We start from the raw sequence: 18,783 nt of genomic DNA on the forward strand, positions 1-18,783 counted from the left end.
ACTCCCTTGTCTAGGAAGCCGGGCAATTCCCTCAGAGCAAGGTGGCTAGCTAGATTAGCCAAAACAACAGATTATTTGACCCCAATACTGAAAAGGAGTGGGGTGAGGGAAACCAGCTGTAGAGATGGTTCAGTCAGTGAAGTGCTTCCTGCAAGAATAAGGGCCTGAACTTGCTCTCCAGCATTGAGGGGGAAATGGCGGGTGAGGCAGCACATGCTGGAGAGGCTGAGATGGGAGGGTTCCTGGGGGCTTTCGGGTGATCTCTGAGTCAGTGAGACCATGTCCCAAGGGGGTGGGGGGAGGAAAGGATGTGACCCCTGAGAACAAGAGCTGGTACACATATGCACATGCAGACAAGCATGTGCACATGCACAAACCATGCCCATGCAGCTGCAGACACAAACAGGTGTACACACATGAACAAAACATTTTAAAAACTTTATTTTAGGTGTGTATTTGTTTCCATGTACATCTGTGCACCACGTCGTGTCTGCAGTGCCCAAGGTCACTAGAGGGTGTTGGATCCCCTAGAATTGGAGCTAAAGACTTTTATTGCTGCCATTTGGTTCTGGGAACTTAACTCCACTCACCTAAAGAGCAGCCAGTGCTCTCAACCACTGAGCCATCTCTCTAGCCACAACAGTGTGTGTGTGTGTGTGTGTGTGTTTGATTAAAAGAAAGATGTCCAGTCCATAGCAGATGCACAATTAACACCTGCTGGATGAATGAGAACAAAGTCATAAACTTAAGCAAAGAGTAGAAACTGTGTGTTACCATGGTAACAACTGCACATCCTTCCAGCACCAACATTTACTTGCAAGCGATGGGAACTATGCCTGAGTGAGCAGCAGCAACAAAAGCTGCTGACAAGGATGATGAGCAACAGACACAACAGTGGTGAACCCTGAGACAACGCCTCGTGCTGGTGGGACCCTTCCTCCTGCACCATAAGCCCCTGCAGTAGGTCAGCCATATTCATTTTGCCAAAGGCACATAAGAAAGAACCCTGGTGATGTAATGTTACAGTGTTCAACATAGAGAGCTAAGCTACAGAGAGTGGAGCCGTGGCTCAATGTCTTTACTTGGGAACAAAATATGGACAAACCTTGTGGGCCATCCTAGCCTGCTAGTGCTTATTAGTGTAGAGATCTGATCCAAATCTTGAAAACTCGGCTCAAACACTACTCTGAGATGGATTACTGATCCTCCTTATAGTTTTCAACATTAGGCTGAGTCTCTCAGGTTTTTTGACAAAAAAAATAAAGAGGGCTAATCTCAAACTCCCTGTGTAGCCAAAGACGGCCTTGAAGTCCTGATCCTCTGCCTCCTCGATGCTGCGATTGCCACACCTGATCCACCACACCTGGTTTAATGCAGTGCTAGCTAGAAATGGGACCCAAGGCCTCACACAACCTAAGCAAGCACATTATCTTCTGAGCCCAATCCCAGCCCCAAGTCTTCTTGAGTCCTCCTTCATCTGCCCTGTTCATGGTTTTCCCCCAAATCAAAACCTTTGACTCCCTAAGACCACCAAACATGAAACCAGCACAGCGTATGCATCCAGAAAGAACTTTAATTAGCACCCAGCCAGACCCCCACCCTCAACAGCACACGCAGTAGAAAATAGTAGATCACAGGGCTGTGGGGATGGCTCAGTCAGTAAAGTGCTTGCCATACAAGTGTGAGGACCCAAGTTCAATGCCCCAAAATTAACATAAAAAGCATAATAGTGCATGCCTATAATCAAACACTGAAGAGGCAGAGCCAGGAGGGTCCCTTGGGCTCGCTGGCCAGGCAGTCTAGCCAAATCAGGTAATCTCTAGGTTTAGTAAAAGCTTGACTCAAAAATTAAGGTAAAGATTAACTATAGAAGACACCCATTGTCAACCTTTGGTCTTTATACCCACATGTATGTACACACATACACAGAGAGGGGAGGGGGGAGGAGGGGAGGAGAAATCTTGATCAATCACCATGCCTTTAATCCCAGCACTTGGTAAGTAGAGGATCTCTGAGTTCAAGGCTAGCCTGGTCTACTGAATGAGTTTCAGGACAGCCAGGGCTACACAGAGAAACCCTGTTTCAAAAGAACAAAAACAAAAAGATTATCACAGCTGAGTGTGGTGGCTCACACTATGACACCAGCAACTAGAAGGCGAAAGGAAAAAGACCTCAGTTCATAGCCAGCCTGGGCTACACAGCAAGCTCAAAGCATTCCTGAGCCAATGTCTTGAAAAAGCAATAGAAAAGGAACCACAGATGTAAATGTTAAGAACCTTAAAGGAGCTGAGACACAGCTCAGGGTTAAGACTATCCCAGACAACCTGGGTTCAGGTCACATGCGCATGGAGGCCAGAGGACTCCTTCTCACACACACACAATAATATTTTTGTTCTAGAACTGTAGACCACACTGGCCTCAAACTCAGAGATCTGCCTGCCTCTACTTCCCAAGTGCTGGAACCACCTGACAAGTATAGATATAATTATAAAAAAATTGAAAAACAGGCCAATTAGACTGGAGAGAGAGCTCAGAGCTTAAGCACATTGACTGCTCTTCCAGAGGTCCTAAGTTTAACTCACAGCAACCACATGATGGCTCACAACCATCGAAAATGGGATCTGGTGCCCTCTTCCAGTATACAGCACATACGCAGGCAGAACACTGTGCACAGAATAAATAATTTTAAAAGAAAGAAAGAAAGAAAGAAAGAAAGAAAGAAAGAAAGAAAGAAAGAAAGAGAAAGAGAGAAAGGAAGAAAGAAAAGAAGTCTCTTGCTCTTGCCTTCCTGCTCCCACTCTGTCACCTCGCCCCTTCCCCCTCTCCCCATTCCCCTCCCCCCCCTCCAAGTGCTTATGGCCTCTACCACTCTACTCTTCTACTCCTCCTCTCCCCCTTTCTCTGCCTCTACTATCCTCTCAACTCCCCTCCCCATTCCCTGAATAAACTCTATTCTATATTTTAAAAAAAAGAAGAAGAAAAAGAAGAAGAAAAAAAAAAAGAAAAGAAAAAAGGAAAAGAGGCCAACAGTCATCAGGACAGTCAAAGTTACAGAGAGAAACCGTGTCTTGAAAAACCATAATAATAATAATAATAATAATAACAATAATAAATTAATAAAGAGAGCCAAGCTGCCACTATGAACGGTGGTCCATGAAATTAATCCAAATATTTACTTAGTGGCAGAGGTAGGAAGGTCAGAAGTTCTGAGCCAGCCTGAGCTATACAGTGAGATTCTAACTCAGAGAAACAAGAGGACATTAGAGAAGTTTCAGCTATCAGAAAGAAAGCTCACAAGCAAAAGAAAGAAACAAAAACTGAAGCAGACTAGTCCTTGGCTCCACGGGAAATCACAAACTGACTAGGAAGGGTCTGAGCCCTGCTTATGAACATGTGGGTGGGCTGGGCAGAGCCACACACTTCGGAGGCAGAGCAGGGAACGCTCTGTGATTTCCAGGTCAGCAAGGACAGCACAATGAGGTCAGACCAGCCAGGACTACATGGTAAGACAATGTCTGCAAAACAAGTAGGAACCCACATATGCACCATCTCACACAGTCACTTCCAAGCTGGTCAGTGGATAGCCCTTTCAACAGTTAGTATAAGCACACAGACCACACTGGGGAACATCTCACGGGCCTGCCGCACATGTGTGTCCGAATATGTGATGATGTACAGGTGCTAGACTAGAAACATTCCTCCTACTCCTCCTCCTCCTCTTTTTAAAGGTTTTTTTTTTTTGTTGTTGTTTTTTGGGTTTTTTTTTTTGGTTTTTCGAAACGGGTTTCTCTGTATAGCCCTGGCTGTCCTGGAACTCACTCTGTAGACCAGGCTGGCCTCAAACTCAGAAATCCACCTGCCTCTGCCTCTGCCTCTGCCTCCCAAGTGCTGGGATTAAAGGCATGCACCACTATACTGGGCCTTAAAGATTTATTTTATGTATATGAGTACACTGTAACTGTACAGATGGTGTAAGCCATCATGTAGTTGCTGTGAATTGAACTCAGGACCTCTGCTTGCTCCAGCCCTGCTCACTCTGGCCCAAAGATTTATTTATTGTTATATGTAAGTACACTGATGCTGTCTTCAGACACACCAGAGGAGGGCATCAGATCCCATTACAGATGGTTGTGAGCCACCATGTGGTTGCTGGGATTTGAACTCAGGACCTTTGGAAGAGCAGTCAGTGCTCTTAACTGCTGAGCCACCTCTTCAGCCCTAGAAACATTCTTCTAATGAGCTCTTGCAACTCAAATCAGAGGCAGGAGGCAGACAGGGGCAAAGGGACCCTGCTTCCCACAAACCACCAAGACTCTTTCTTTTTTTTTTTTTTTTTTGAGACAAAGTCTGACATCCATAAGCTGGCTTCAAAGTCCCTACATAGCTCAAGATGACCTTGAATGCCTCTCAAATGCCAAGATTAGAAGCATGCACCACCACCACACCTACTCTATAAGGTGCTGGGAATGGAACCCAGGGCCTTGTGCATGCTAAGCAACGACTCTACCAACAGAGCCACATCCCAGCCCGCCTACTGGACCCTGCTTCTAAAAGTTATCAAACTTCAACTTGTACCTCAGAATCCGCAGGCCTCTCATCCTGGAACCACTCACCCCTGGGGAAGCCCACTGGCATCCTTCCAGAGTTTAAAGGGAACAACGCTGTTGGCCAGTGTTGGGAATCTTGGAAGAACTGACACTGTGAGTTCAAAGTTCCAAAAAAATTATCCTTGTTTCTCTCTACTCTGTTTTCAGTTTGCTGGGGGCTTTGCTGTCTGGGGCTTTTTTCTTTCTTCTCCTTTCTCTGGCTAACCACTTGGAAAGTCACCCTGGCTTTCTGACACAAAGTGAAAATATCCACAACATCTCAGGACTATCCATGCCCAAATAGAGGCTACACAGAAGGCCCACCTGAGCTGGCACCATGGAAGTAAGCCTGGTGGCACACAGCCAGCCTGGGTTACAGTGACAGCCTGCCTCAAGGGGCAGAGAAGGTACGGAGGGAAGCCGTGGTTATGTGGTTGAGCAGAGGGCTTGCCTAGCATTTACAAAGTCCTGGAGAACATCCCCGGCACTGCATAAACCAGGCGCTGCCTATCTGGATTATCAAATGGAGGTAGGACAATCAGGAGTTCAAGGTGGGCTACCTAAGTTCCTGTCTCTAAAAGCAAAACAGAGAATGCCCAGCAAGCACTGGGAGTAATTAGCCAAGCTCCACAAGAGCAAATCCATTTACATAAGCCATATTGATCTTTGATAGCAACATGAAAGCTGAGGCATGGGTACCTGCCTTCCACTGCTGGAGGCAGAGGCGTAGACAGCCCAAGAGTATAGCTGACCAGAATCAGAAGGCCCTAAAATCCACATAACAAGGAACTGGAATGTGTTACAGAAAGGGAACTATTGAGTCAGGTCCTCCCCAACACCCACATCAATACCAAGTGTGGAGACTAGATTTTCCACGCCAAGGTAGCTGTCATCTGACACCGAGATATCCTGAAACCCCAAAATGAGCTAACCAGAGCTAAGCTGGTAACGGTGGAGACCATAATGCACTGTGGGGAACTAGATCAGTACCTCCCAGAATTCAGGAAGTGGTGGTTTGCTATGGAGAGGCCGCCAGCCAAAGAGCCCCACTCAGCCCCACTGGATATCAGCCTCCATGCCCTGTGCCTGCCGGCCAGATCCACTGCTGTGCCTAAGCCAGAGGCCAACAGGCTAGCTGAGCAAGTAGGTGCTTTCTTCCATGTGTCCTTTCATCATATTAAGATGGGTCTGCTCTGAGGAGAGGGGTGCATTCCACCTGGGCTTAGGCAGTATACAAAGACAATCCCCAGCCACCATCCCCCATCAGGAAGCCAGGTGAGGGGAGATTCCAGGCCTCTCCAGTGAGACACTGCTCAGTGAGCTGGGGCAGATTAAAGAAGTCACAGAAGTAAGGACACAGGCCCATGTCCTTGGCAGTCAGAAAAGGCTCCTCACTAGAGCCAGGCACCTGGTGTGACCCCAATGCCACTAGTTACTACAGACCACCTTGTACTGTCATTTCCTCACTTGCAAGTGAGGCCTAAACTGTTCCACAGGGGAAGCACACCAGAGACCCACAGGGAGCCCTTAGAACTAAGCCAACTCACCAAGCTGAGCTCTGAACCTGCAAAGCCTCCAGGGGAGACCCTCTTCACTAGCTCCCCAAAGAAGTAGACCAAACCCGAGCAGAGCTTAAGATGGACCTGTGGTGGTTTGAATGAGAATGGCTCCCAGAGGCTCACATGTTTGATGAACTGGGCCCCATCTGGTGGAACTATTTAGGAAGGATTTGCACGTGTGGCCTTGTTCAAGGAGATCGGTCACTGGGTAGGTGGGTGGGGAGAATGCTTTGAGGTAGGTGTGTGTGTGTGTGTGTCCATCCCTGCTGCCTAGTTGTGGATCAAGATGTGAACTCTCAGGAGCGGGAGAGATGGCTCAGTGGTTAAGAGCACTGACTGCTCTTCCAAAGGTCCTGAGTTCAATTCCCAGCAACCACATGGTGGCTCACAACCATCTGTAATGGGATCCAATGCCCTCTTCTGGTGTGTCTGAAGACAGATACAGTATACTCACATACATAAAATAAATAAATCTTTAAAAACAACAAGTGAAAAAGATGTGACCTGTCAGCTGCTTCTGCCACCACACCTTTGTTCCACCATCATGGACTAACTCTGGAAACAGTAAGCTCAACTAAATGCCTTGGTCCTAGGCGGTTTTCATTAGCAATAGAAAGTGACTAATACAGGACCCCAGCCTTACCCCTTCTGTTCTGCCCTGCTCCTCCTCAGCCTCCATCCAGTTCCAGTCTCAGGGACCCAATTCACAGACCACCTGCCTCTGCCTCCCAAGCGTTGGGGTTAAAGGTGTGTGCCACCAAGCTCTTCAGAGTAGCACAATAGTCCATTCGGAGCTCCATCACTGACTGTATGACCATCACCTAGTCAATACTACCTTATTGAATAGAACATTTCAAAACCACACGACAGCTGAGCTCAGGGGGGCTCAAGTATGGCATGCTTGGCACATAGTATGCTCTGGGTTCTAGCATTGCAAAACCCAAGAGTGGTAGAACCTGCCTCTGATCGCCACACATGGGAAGTACAGGCAGGGGGATCAAATGGTTATTCTTAGCTACACAGTGAGTTCAAGGCCAGTCTGGGCTGCACAAACCCAATCTCCACCAAATTTAAAAATAAATAAAGAAATAAAAACTACTTAGCACTGCAGAAAAACATTAGCGGAAAGAAACAGACGATGAAGCATGTATCTGGGACACAGTGAGGACAACTTTGTAAGCTGAACAGGAAACAAGGAACTGCGGGAGGACGCTGAGGGATTAGAGTCTCTGGAAAAATGTCTGCGCCAGCGGTTCTCTGTGCTTATGCAATATCTCCTCAAAACGCCAATTCTCCTCAAAACGCCAGCATTAAGTGTTACCGGTTCTGATTTCAACTCCTCCATAAGACTCCAGCAGTCATCACTTCCCAGGAACAGTCAGGCTTGGAGGATTGTTGGTAAATGACATAACTGCACGTATGGGAAGGAGGATGGTTGGTGGAGTGCTTGCCTAGCACACAAGATATAAGATATAGGGGGGAGGGCCGGGCGTGGTGGCGCACGCCTTTAATCCCAGCACTCGGGAGGCAGAGGCAGGTGGATTTCTGAGTTCGAGGCCAGCCTGGTCTACAAAGTGAGTGCCAGGACAGCCAGGGCTATACAGAGAAACCCTGTCTCGAAAAACCAAAAAAAAAAAAAAAAGATATAGGGGGAGGGTATGGAGGGCTTTTGGGATAGCATTGGAAATGTAAATGAGGAAAATACCTAATAAAAAAAAAGATATAAGATATAAGTCCCCAGCACTATACAAACCAGGAGCCAGGGTGATGCCTGCCATCCTTGTACTCAGAAAGTGAATGCAAGAGGAATTTAATGCTATCCTCAGCTACACTGTGAGAATGAAATCAACCTGGGCTACATGAGACTTTGTCTCAAAAATAAACAAACAAACAAGCCTTTCCAGGTGGTGGTAGCCCACACATTTAATCAGGAGGCAGAGGCAGGTGGATCTGTGAGTTCAAGGCCAGCCTGGTCTGCAGAAAGAGTTCTAGGACAGCCAGGGCTACACAGAGAAACCCTGTCTCAAACAAACAAAAATTACAAAAACAAAAACAAAAAAAAAAGAACAAAAGAAATAAGCTGAGTGTACTGATGTGTGCCTATGACTCCAGCACCAGGAAGGTGGGGCCACGAGAGACCCAGGAATTAGCAGTCAGTCCAGCTGACTCAGCCAGCTCCAGACTCACTGAGAGACTTGTGTCTCCAATAAATAAATAAATAAATAAATAAATAAATAAGGTATAGAAGGGCATGATAGTGTGCACCTTTAATTCCAGCACTCAGGAGGCAGAAGCAGGTGGACCCCTGAATTTATGGTTAGCCTGGTCTACATAGAGAGTTCCAGGCCAGCCAAGGTTACAAAATGAGACCCCATCGAAAACAAACAAAAAAGATGGAGATAGCCAACATTAACCCCTGTCCTCCATGAATGTGCACCCAGACACTCACAAGAGCATACACATAAACATTCAAGTGTCTACACACACATGCAGGCACATAAAACAACAACAAAGACAGAAAGAAGGCTGGGACATCACTCAGAGTCAGAGCCCTTGCTTAGCACGCACAGTACAGTGTGTTCAATCGCTGGGACTTGGCTGGGGCTGGGGTGCTCATCTACCATGTATGAGGTCTTTGTTTCATACCCAGTCCTTCACAAGCCAGTATGATGGCACATGCCTAACTTAATCTAAAATCAAAATAAAGCCTGGATCTGATTCTCCAAGAGCTCAGGCCATCATCTGCCTCCAAACACACTCCCAAACCACACCTCTCTTAGTTCAGGTTCTAATTCATTAGTGATTCTGTAAAGAAAGCTGGAAAAGTCCAGCTTCAGGAGGCCACACGGCTCCTAGGTCCAATCCCACCTGCAGTTCCCAGCTGTGCCCACAGCAGTCCTTCCTGCGGCCTCTGCCCACCACCCTGGCACACTGCACAGAAAAACATGTCTTGTTTGTGCTTCATTTTTCTTAGGAAACAAAAGTAACATGAAAACAGAATTCCCCTGCTCGGAATACATCACTTTCTTGCTAACCGCAAATTCTGGCAAAGTCAGTTCTACATAATAGACGCGAAGTTAGTTCCTCTTTCTTCAGATTGATACATTTACCTTGCAAATTGTGTGTGTGTGTGTGTTAAAACATGGTTACACATAGTCTAGGTTTGGCTTCTAACTAGATAAAGATTAGCCTTGACACTATGATTCTCCTGCCTCTAACTCTCCGGTACTGGGATTGTAAGTGTGCACCACTACACCCAGTTTATTTATTACTGGGGACAAGACCCAGGGTTTCATGCAAGCAGCTACATGACTGGCCAAGAGAGAACAGAGACAAATCAGGAGCTAGGCAAGAGAGGGTGGAAGGAGGGTAAAACTGAGCAAAGCTGGGCAAAACAAGCATGTGAGATAGATAGATAGATAGATGGATGGATGGATGGATGGATAGAGATAGACAGATAGATGGATATCTCACATGCTTACAGGTATATACAGCAAAACACTCACACACATAAAAATGAATAAAACTAAAAAGATGTTTTAAAATAAACTATTAAGGGATGATGCTATCTTTTAAGAGACATGATAATATGTAGTTTTCTTCAAACATTTGGGCCCTATATATCAGGTATTATTCCAGGTGCTGAGATCTGAAGAAAAATCTCAAGTTTTCAGATGACAGTGTGTAAAGCAGGAAGATGAATGCTCGTAATGTGAGCTGCCATTTCAGGGGTGATTTAACCACCATCAACTACATACATCTGAGGAGACAGCTCAGTGAACTGCGACAAGTGCAAATGCCCACAGAAGGAAGCGTCACTTAAGCAAGGAACTGAGGGTCAGGGGTTGTGAGCCCAGGCAGGGCAGGAAGAGCAGGCTAGAGCTGCAGAATAGGAGGCAGGGCAGTGAAGAGCAAAGGCCAAGGGACCTGACCACAGAGAGAACAGGATAGCTGCCCACTGGAATGTATGGAATGCCACCAAAGGAGCCACGTTAACACAATGGAGACCAGACTCCTCTGGTTCTCCTGGACTACACTGCGGTCCCAAGGACTGAAGGAGGCAGGCAGAGACACACAGCACAGTGTGCACACTTCATTTGTATCTTATGTGTGCTTACACGCTCGCTCTCAGTCTGTCTCTCAGTCTCTCTCTCTCACACAGACACATTGCTTACATGCTTTCTCTCTCTCTCTCTCTCTCTCTCTCTCTCTCTCACACACACATACACACACACACACACACAGAGAGAGACACAGAGAGAGATCAGATGTTGGATCAGGCACAAACCAGCAGCCCTGAAATGAGATTCTAACAAACAGCTCCAGTGAGTCTCAGTATTATTAGTCCCACATTGCTGAGTTTGGAACCAGGACCTTGAGCATACTGAACAAATGTTCTCCCAATGAACCACACCCCCAGCTCCACTGTCTTTTTCTTTGGCTTTTTTTTTGGGGGGGGTTGTTTTTTTTTTTTTTTTGGTTTTTCGAGACAGGGTTTCTCTGTGTAGCCCTGGCTGTCCTGGAACTCACTTTGTAGACCAGGCTGGCCTCGAACTCAGAAATTCCACCTGCCTCTGCCTCCTGAGTGCTGGGATTAAAGGCGTGTGCCACCACGCCCAGCCTTCTTTCTGTTTTTAATGCTATGTGTTTGCATGTTCTATGTGTGTGTGTGTATGTGTGTGTGTGCAACATATGCATACCTGTGGAGCCAAAAGAGGGCACACAATATCCTAGAACTGAAGTTTCAGACTGTTAAGTAGCCATATGGGTACTGTGACCAAAACTAGGGACCTCTGAAAGAACAGCAAGTACTCTTACAGTTGAACCATTTCTCTAGCTTTTCTTTCATGTGTATGCGTGTTTTGCCTGTATGTCTGTGCACCATGTGTATGCTATTCCCAAAAAGACCAGAAGAGAGGGCTAGAGCCCCTGGAACTAGAGTTACAGACACCCAGGGGCCATCTGGGTGCTGATGATAAAACCCAGTCCTCTCTCCAGCCCCTATTTGTTAAACAGATATTAATGTCTTTATTTGCTGCAAAGAATAACACAGGTCTCACTATGTAATCTTGGCTGGCCTAGAACTCACAGGAATCTGCCTGCCTGCCTCTGCCTTCTAAGTGCTGGGATTAAAGGCATGCACTACCAAGCCTAGATCAATATATTAATTTTTAAACTGTTTTTATTAATTTTTTATTATCAAGGGAGGGGGACAGAGGTGTGCCACAATGCATGTGTTAAAGGACAACTTTTGAGACTCACCTCTCTCCTTTCATCATGAGGGTTTCAGAGACCAAGCACAGGTAGTCAGGCTTGACAGTATGGGCCTTTATCCACTTAGTCACAAGAGAGTATTCTTCACTCTCTTGTGAAGAGAGTGTCTGTACATAGCTCATGGTTGGTTGGTTGGTTTTTAAGCTCACGAGCCTCCCGCCTGGGCCTCCTGAAAACTGGCACCACAGTTCATTCAGAGTACTTTTGACAGTTACAATTTCAATATAAAAATCCACAAAGGAGAGAGGGAGTGCGGGATGTGGCTCAGTCAATAAAGTGCTTGCTGTGCCGGTCACAGCATGGCAGCGTGTCATGGAATCCCAGCAGAGAAGCCGTTTGTTTAGCGTGCAATCATGAGGACCTGAGTTCAGATCCCAGCCCCCTCACAACAAGTATAGTGTCTCACAAATGTCCATAAGGCTAGCTCCAAGGATCTGACACCCTTTTCTGGCCTCCAAGTATGCACTGGCAGACACATACGTCTGTGCACACACACATAAAATCTGTTTGCTCGTTATTTTTTTATTTATTTTTTTTAATTTATTTTATTTATTTATTTATTATATGTAAGTACACTGTAGCTGTCTTCAGACACTCCAGAAGAGGGCGCCAGATCTCGTTACGGATGGTTGTGAGCCACCATGTGGTTGCTGGGATTTGAACTCTGGACCTTCGGAAGAGCAGTCAGGTGCTCTTACCCACTGAGCCATCTCACCAGCCCCTGTTTGCTCGTTAGTTTCTTTGTTTAAGGCAGGATTTCTGGGCTGGAGAGATGGCTCAGCAGTTAAGAGCATGGGCTGCTCTTCCAGAGGTCCTGAGTTCAATTCTCAGCAACCACGTGGTGGCTCACAGCCATCTGTAATGGGATCCAATGCACTCTTCTGGTGTGTCTGAAGACAGCTACAGTGTACTCAAATAAATAAAAATAAATAAATTTTTGGGAGCTGGAGAGATGGCTCAGTGGTTAAGAGCACTGACTGTTCTTCCAGAGGTCCTGAGTTCAAATCCCAGCAACCACATGACGCCCTCTTCTGGTATGTCTGAAGACAGCAACGATGTATACATTTAAAAAAAAAAAAAGGGCTGGAGAGATGGCTCAGTGGTTAAGAGCACTGACTGCTCTTCTGAAGGTTCTGAGTTCAAATCCCAGCAACCACATGATGACTCACAACCATCTGTAATGAGATCTGATGCCCTCTTCTGGTGTGTCTGAAGACAGCTACAGTGCACTTACATATAATAGTAAATAAATCTTTAAAAAAAAAAAAAAAAAAGACAGGGTTTCTCTGTGTAGCCCTGGCTGTCCTAGGACTCATTCTGTAGACCAGGCTGGCCTCGAACTCAGAGATCTGCCTGCCTCTGCCTCCCAAGTGCTGGGATTAAAGGCAGGGGTCACTACCACTCAACCAATAAATCTTTAAAACAAATATAAGGTGAAGAGCCATTGAGGAAGAGACTCAATCAAACCAGAGACTGAGTCACACCGGAAAGGAGGTAAAGGAACTGAAATTCATTACTAATCAAGATAATGGATATTAAAACAAAATTAAATGTTCTTAACTCTCTCCATCCCTCCCATATGAGAATCAAACATAGGACACCCAAGCAGGTCCCTTTGCTGGCTGAGCCATGGCGCCAGCCCTCCATCAGTCAAAGACAGCAAGTGTGCAAATCCTAGAAGCCAGCAATTCCACTCCTAGGATATCTTCTTGTGATGAGCGCGACATAAGACCCCAAAGATGTCTGCATCCTAGTCCCAGAACCCGTGATGGTCTTACTTTTACTCAGCAAAAGGAATTACAGTGAAATTCGAGGCTGTTCAACAGCTGAAGTGAACATAAGAACATAAATCTTCATTTTCTGGGTGACTCCCCTATTCACAGGGGTCCTTTTTTTTTTTTTTTTTTTTTTTTTTAGGTTTTTCGAGACAGGGTTTCTCTGTATAGCCCTGGCTGTCCTGGAACTCACTTTGTAGACCAGGCTGGCCTCGAACTCAGAAATCTGCCTGCCTCTGCCTCCCGAGTGCTGGGATTAAAGGCGTGCGCCACCACGCCCGGCCACAGGGGTCCTTAATAGTGGAAGCAGACAAAAAAAGGAGCCAGGCAACTTGAAAGAGACATGGAAACCGTCAGCCTAGGGTTGCTGGCCTAGGTAGATGCTATCTACCATCTGAACGGGGAGGCTAGCCTGTGAACGCTCCATCACGGGCTATGGAGGCTGTGACACTTTGTTTTCGGCAAGTGTAACTTGCTCTGGACCACTGACCTCTGCTCACACAAGGTGCAGCCATGTGTCATAGCATGTACCTACAATCTCAGCATCCAGAAGACAAGATACGGAGAACAGGAGGACTATGGGTTTGAGGCCAACCTGAGTTACATAGCAGACACTGTCTCAAAAATAAACGAATAAGGCTGATTGTGGTGGCACGTGCCTTTAATCCCTGTAGTCAGGAGACAGAGGCTGACCGAGCTCAAGACCAGGCAGGTCAGCACGGTAAGTTCAGTTCTCCTGAGGGCCAATCTCCTACAGCGTATACACAGTTCACCTTTCAAATCATGGATCTGTGTGCTGAGAACCACAATAAGCCCATTTTCCTCCCAGCAGTTCCAAACCACTACAAACACTACTTTACGCATGACTACTACCGGCAGCTCTGAAGGGTAGCCAAAGTGGAAATCTGCTAGGTATCCATAAGTCACACTAGTTAATCCTTTGAGATGTCAAAAATCAGCCAACTGTGAAGGTGGAGGCTACTAGGCAAATGGTGAGGAGGAAGAGGAGGAGAAGGAAGAGGAGGAGGAGGAAGAGGAAGAGGAAGTGAAGTGAAAATCAACCTGTGAAAGTTGGCTGCCTGAGCTCTTTACCTCTGAAAGCAAAGCCATCCTCGGGACTAGATGAGAGGTCGCAGTGGCTACCTGCATTCATACACACAAGCCCACCCACCTCAAGTTCCATCCCTAGAACTCAAGGAACAGTGGAAAGAGAGAAGTGACTCCACAAAGCTGTCCTCTGACTGCCATCCCTGTGCCATGCCACACTGTTCTCAAGAACTTCACACACACACACAAGAATATGTTTTCCCAAGAGTGATTCCCAAAGGTGTTCTGACTCTAGTCCATCCAGCCAAAGGCTCCACCAAGACACACTCCAAGTAAGTTTCTCACAGAAGGAAGAAAATCTCCTTCGCCACATCACCAGCTTGGTGCCAAGTTTCATACAGAAGGAAGTGACAGGTTGAAAAACCCATTTTCCTACTTACGTGGCTACTGGGATGGCCTGTCAATTGTGAAGGACTACATGGCTGTGACTAACACACAAGTCACACCTCTGCCCAAGATCTGTCAAAAATCCAGATGAAATCATTCCTAACGTCAGCCATTAGCTGAGTTCTGTAGGAAGTAATATGGAAGATCCCAAATTTGCCAAGAGAGCTCTAACCCATCACCACTGCTACAAGCCACAAAGAACTGCTTTATGAGTCAGGCAGGGGCTCAGAGCACAGGCTCAAGAGCTCTTGCAGAGGACAGGAGTTTGGGTCCCAGCAGCTATACTGAGTGTGGCTAACAAGCAGGTGAAACTTTGGCTTCGGGGGAATCTAGCATATCTGTCCTCCAAGGGCACCAGTGTACACACACACACACATACACACAGTTAGAAATATTTTTTTAAAAAGGCATTCTTAAAAGGCATAAGTAGCTCTGAATCAGTCTCCCTTTCTCAAGGCGCCCAGGTATAGGGACTTTAAGTGGTGGCTCAAACATACAACCTCAAAAATACAATGTTTTACCCAACAAGACCCAAAGACTGTTGACCAACTCCGAGGGGAGTTCCACCTTCTCTCCATTCTTCAGAGGCGTTCATTGACATCCTCCCTCCCCTGGGGTTAAAAGTACTACCCTAAACCCTTCGTCCCAAGAGAAGAACCTGTCTTTCCACCAATGCTCTAGATGGCCATATTCAGTGACACTTGGCCAGACCTGGCTGGCACACACCAGGCCCAGCTCCACCCTTGCGCCTCTGGCCACATGGATGCGTCCCCACAGTCCACAAAGCCGGGGATCCCAGGAAAAAGAGTCTTATACCAAAGACGCATCCCTTTCCCTGGACATGGTCACACATGAATATAAACCACTCTCTAGACGACGTCTCCAAAGTGGGGTCAGAAAAGACCCAGGTTCAACTCCTCACGGCCGCGCGCTAACAGAGGGCTGAAGAGCAGCGTCCCAGGGAGCAGCGGGAAGAGGCTGGCCCCAAGAATGTCCACCCCCACCCCACCCCGGCCAGGCGAGGTGTGGCACTGACAGGTGGTCCCCGAGTGTGAAGCACTTGGCTCTCCGCACAGGGCCATCGGGCCGCGTGCCCTACCTGTCGCCGGCGGATCCGCCTCCTCGTCAGCCTCCGCCTCAGCTGCTGCAGCGACTGCCGGCGAGGGCAGCGGGTCCATCGCGCGGCCAGTCATGTGAGCCCGCTCGCCCACGTGACTTCCTCCCGCGCCCGCCCGGCCAGCCCCGCCCACGCCAGCTCTTGTCCGGCGTGGTCACGCCCACGCCAACCTCGCCACGCCCCTCCGCTCACCCCAAGCAGTGAGGCCACGCCCCTACCCACCAGCCACGCCCCAACCACGTGGCCGCGGCCCGGGCGGCGTTCAGCAGCTCTGGTCCAAGACTGAGTGCTAGCGCGAGTACCGCCCCAGCTGCTTAGTGCCACCTCCCTCCATTACGCGCCCACCTCCCCGCTCTTAGCCAGCAGCTGTCACTCATCTTCTTGCCCACCCTCTGACCTACGCTGCCATTCATTTTTGCATTCGCTTGCCCACTCACACATGCTCTGTGAGTCCCGGGGCAGCCCCTGTGAAAAGTGCTATGGACATTAGAACAGTGTTCAAGTACCTTCTGGGATTTGGCTAGAGAGTAGGTCTTCTGACTATAATAGGTCTCTGAAGATTACTGATGAGAAACAACATTCCATAATTGTTTGCAGATAACCAGGCCATTCTCCTTTCCCATAGGCTCCCACATGCTGAGCTGGCCCTCTACCACTGTGCTATGTATCACTAGCCCTTTATTATTTATTTGTATATTGTTGGAGATAGGGTCTCAATATATAACCCTGGCTGTCCTGGAACTCACTATGACTAGCCTCAAACTCAAAGATCTGCCTGCCTCTCTCTCCTGAGTACTGGGATTGAAGATGCGCACCAGGACGTTGAGCTTTATGTATTTATTTTGACTCGGGGTCTAGTTACCCAGGCTAGCCTTGAACTCACTCTGTAGCTAAGGCAGAACATCCTCCTGCCTCAGCCTCCCTAAGAGCTAAGTTGAACATACATACCTCCATGCCTGGCCCTCTGACTGACAGAGGGAAGCAAGGATGTGAGAGCACACAGGAGCAGTGTCTGACCCGGGGCTGAATATGAGGACTGAGTCTAGAACTGCAGGAATGCACCAAGCAAATGTGAACTGGTCTCCCTCCAGAGCTAAAAGCAAAGAGGAGAGCTAGGATTATGTAGAGAAACTCTGTTGAAGAAGGAGGAGGAGGAAGAGAAAGAGAGAGAGAGAGAGAGAAAGGAAGAGAGGAAGGAAAAGAAAGAAGGAGAAAAAGAAAAAAGAAATGCAACCGAAACTGCATATGGATACATTATCTCAAGTAAAGGAAAAGCAAAAGAATGTCTGGAAGAAGAAGAGGGTAATAAGACTCCATCAGAACAGTCGTGCGAGGTGGCGCACGCCTTTAATCCCAGGACTCAGGAGGCAGAGGCAGGTGGATTTCTGAGTTCAAGGCCAGTCTGGTCTACCAAGTGAGTTCCAGGACCTGTCAGGACTATACAGAGAAACCCTGTCTCAACACCATCAGGGAAGGCCTTCCTTATTTCACAGTAAAGACCTCGCCTCTCCAGACATTGATGTCTAATGATTTCCATGGAGTGGACTGAAGGCTCCAAGGTTGGAGCCCTAGGATACCTCTCAGTCTCCCTGCTGGTGCCTCTAAAGTTTTTAAAGCCCTAAGCGTGGCTGCAGCTGCGTTTAGTTCCCTTTATTTTCCAGGACTACAATCTATTGTGTAGAAGTGTAACAGAGCCCCAGATCTTAGCTCTATCATGGAAGTAGTATCCAGGCTAAAACTCAGCACATAAGACCACCTGCCAGAAATGAAGACCTAATCCATCAAAGCCCGTAGCTCTGGGAAAGTACGAACCTTGCTTTTCAGCTTCTGTGGTTCTGCTTCTGGCTAACTGTCCTTGTTAACCGAAATATGTCAACCCAGGCATATTTGGTTTGTTTTTTTTTTATTCTTTTTTTTTTAAGATTTATTTATTTATATGTAAGTACACTGTAGCTGTCTTCAGACACTCCAGAAGAGGGCGTCAGATCTCGTTACAGATGGTTGTGAGCCACCATGTGGTTGCTGGGATTTGAACTCCGGACCTTCGGAAGAGCAGTCGGGTGCTCTTACCCACTGAGCCATCTCACCAGCCCCCATATTTGGTTTTCATGCTTAAAAGCTCACCCTAAGAAAGGTTCAGTGTGACACTGGGATCCCGTCAGTGTAATCCCCAGTGGGCTAATACTTTCTATTGGCCTAAGCCTATGTCAGAGCAGTCTTCTCTGGCAAACACCCCACAACAAAAGTGGTTCAAAAGTTTGGGTAGAGCCGGGTGTGATGACGCACGCCTTTAATCCCAGCACTCAGGAGGCAGAGGCAGGCAGATTTCTGAGTTTGAGGCCAGCCTGGTCTACAAAGTGAGTTCCAGGACAGCCAGGGCTATACAGAGAAACCCTGTCTCGAAAAACAAAAACAAAAGAATTAAGCTTTTTGTATGTTTTGGAAAACAAGGTCTCTTATAGTCCAGGCTGATCTTAAACTCTCTATGTAATGAGTATGACCTTAAACTCATGTGAGTGAGTGTGTGTGTGTGTGTGTGTGTGTGTGTGTGTGTAGAGTTTGGAGGACAACCCCTAAATTTATTCCCCCTCAGGAGCCATCCATCTTGGACATGTAGGCTGTCTGGCCAGCAAGCTCCAAGGATGAGCCTGTCTTCTCTGAAACTACAACTCCCACCATACTTAGCTTTTTCCTGCAGGATTGCTATCTTCATGCCTGCATAGCAAACAGTTTCCTGGCTGAGCTCTCTGCCCAGCTCCTTGAATAGTTCTGTTCCTCCTGTCTCCAACTGCTTTGTGCTGACAGTACAGGCATGGACCGCCACTCACAGTTTTGAGGGAGATGGATGGATGGATGGATGGAAGCAAGGGATTTAAACATACTAGCAAGATGTTCTATTAAATGTAGCCCCATCATAAGTTTTTTTTTGGTATTTGTTGTTGTTGTTTCTGCTTATTTTTTAGTACAATACCTCTAGT

At 47.2% G+C, this 18,783-nt stretch overlaps 1 protein-coding gene across 1 annotated transcript in view; it reads right to left on the reverse strand.

Moving 5' to 3' along the window:
- The window catches only part of Snx8 (sorting nexin 8), a 50,687-nt gene extending 34,801 nt beyond the window's left edge, over positions 1–15,886 (reverse strand). Inside the window, exon 1 of the mRNA XM_021162987.2 lies at positions 15,788–15,886. Coding sequence (XP_021018646.1) covers positions 15,788–15,881 — 94 coding nt within the window. The 5' untranslated portion in view covers positions 15,882–15,886. The remainder of the gene's footprint in view (positions 1–15,787) is intronic.
- Positions 15,887–18,783: the final 2,897 nt, after the last annotated feature.

The sequence above is a fragment of the Mus caroli genome, unplaced genomic scaffold, assembly GCF_978045245.1.
Source record: "Mus caroli unplaced genomic scaffold, Mus_caroli_1 scaffold_4, whole genome shotgun sequence".
In the NCBI taxonomy this organism is placed as follows: domain Eukaryota; kingdom Metazoa; phylum Chordata; class Mammalia; order Rodentia; family Muridae; genus Mus; species Mus caroli.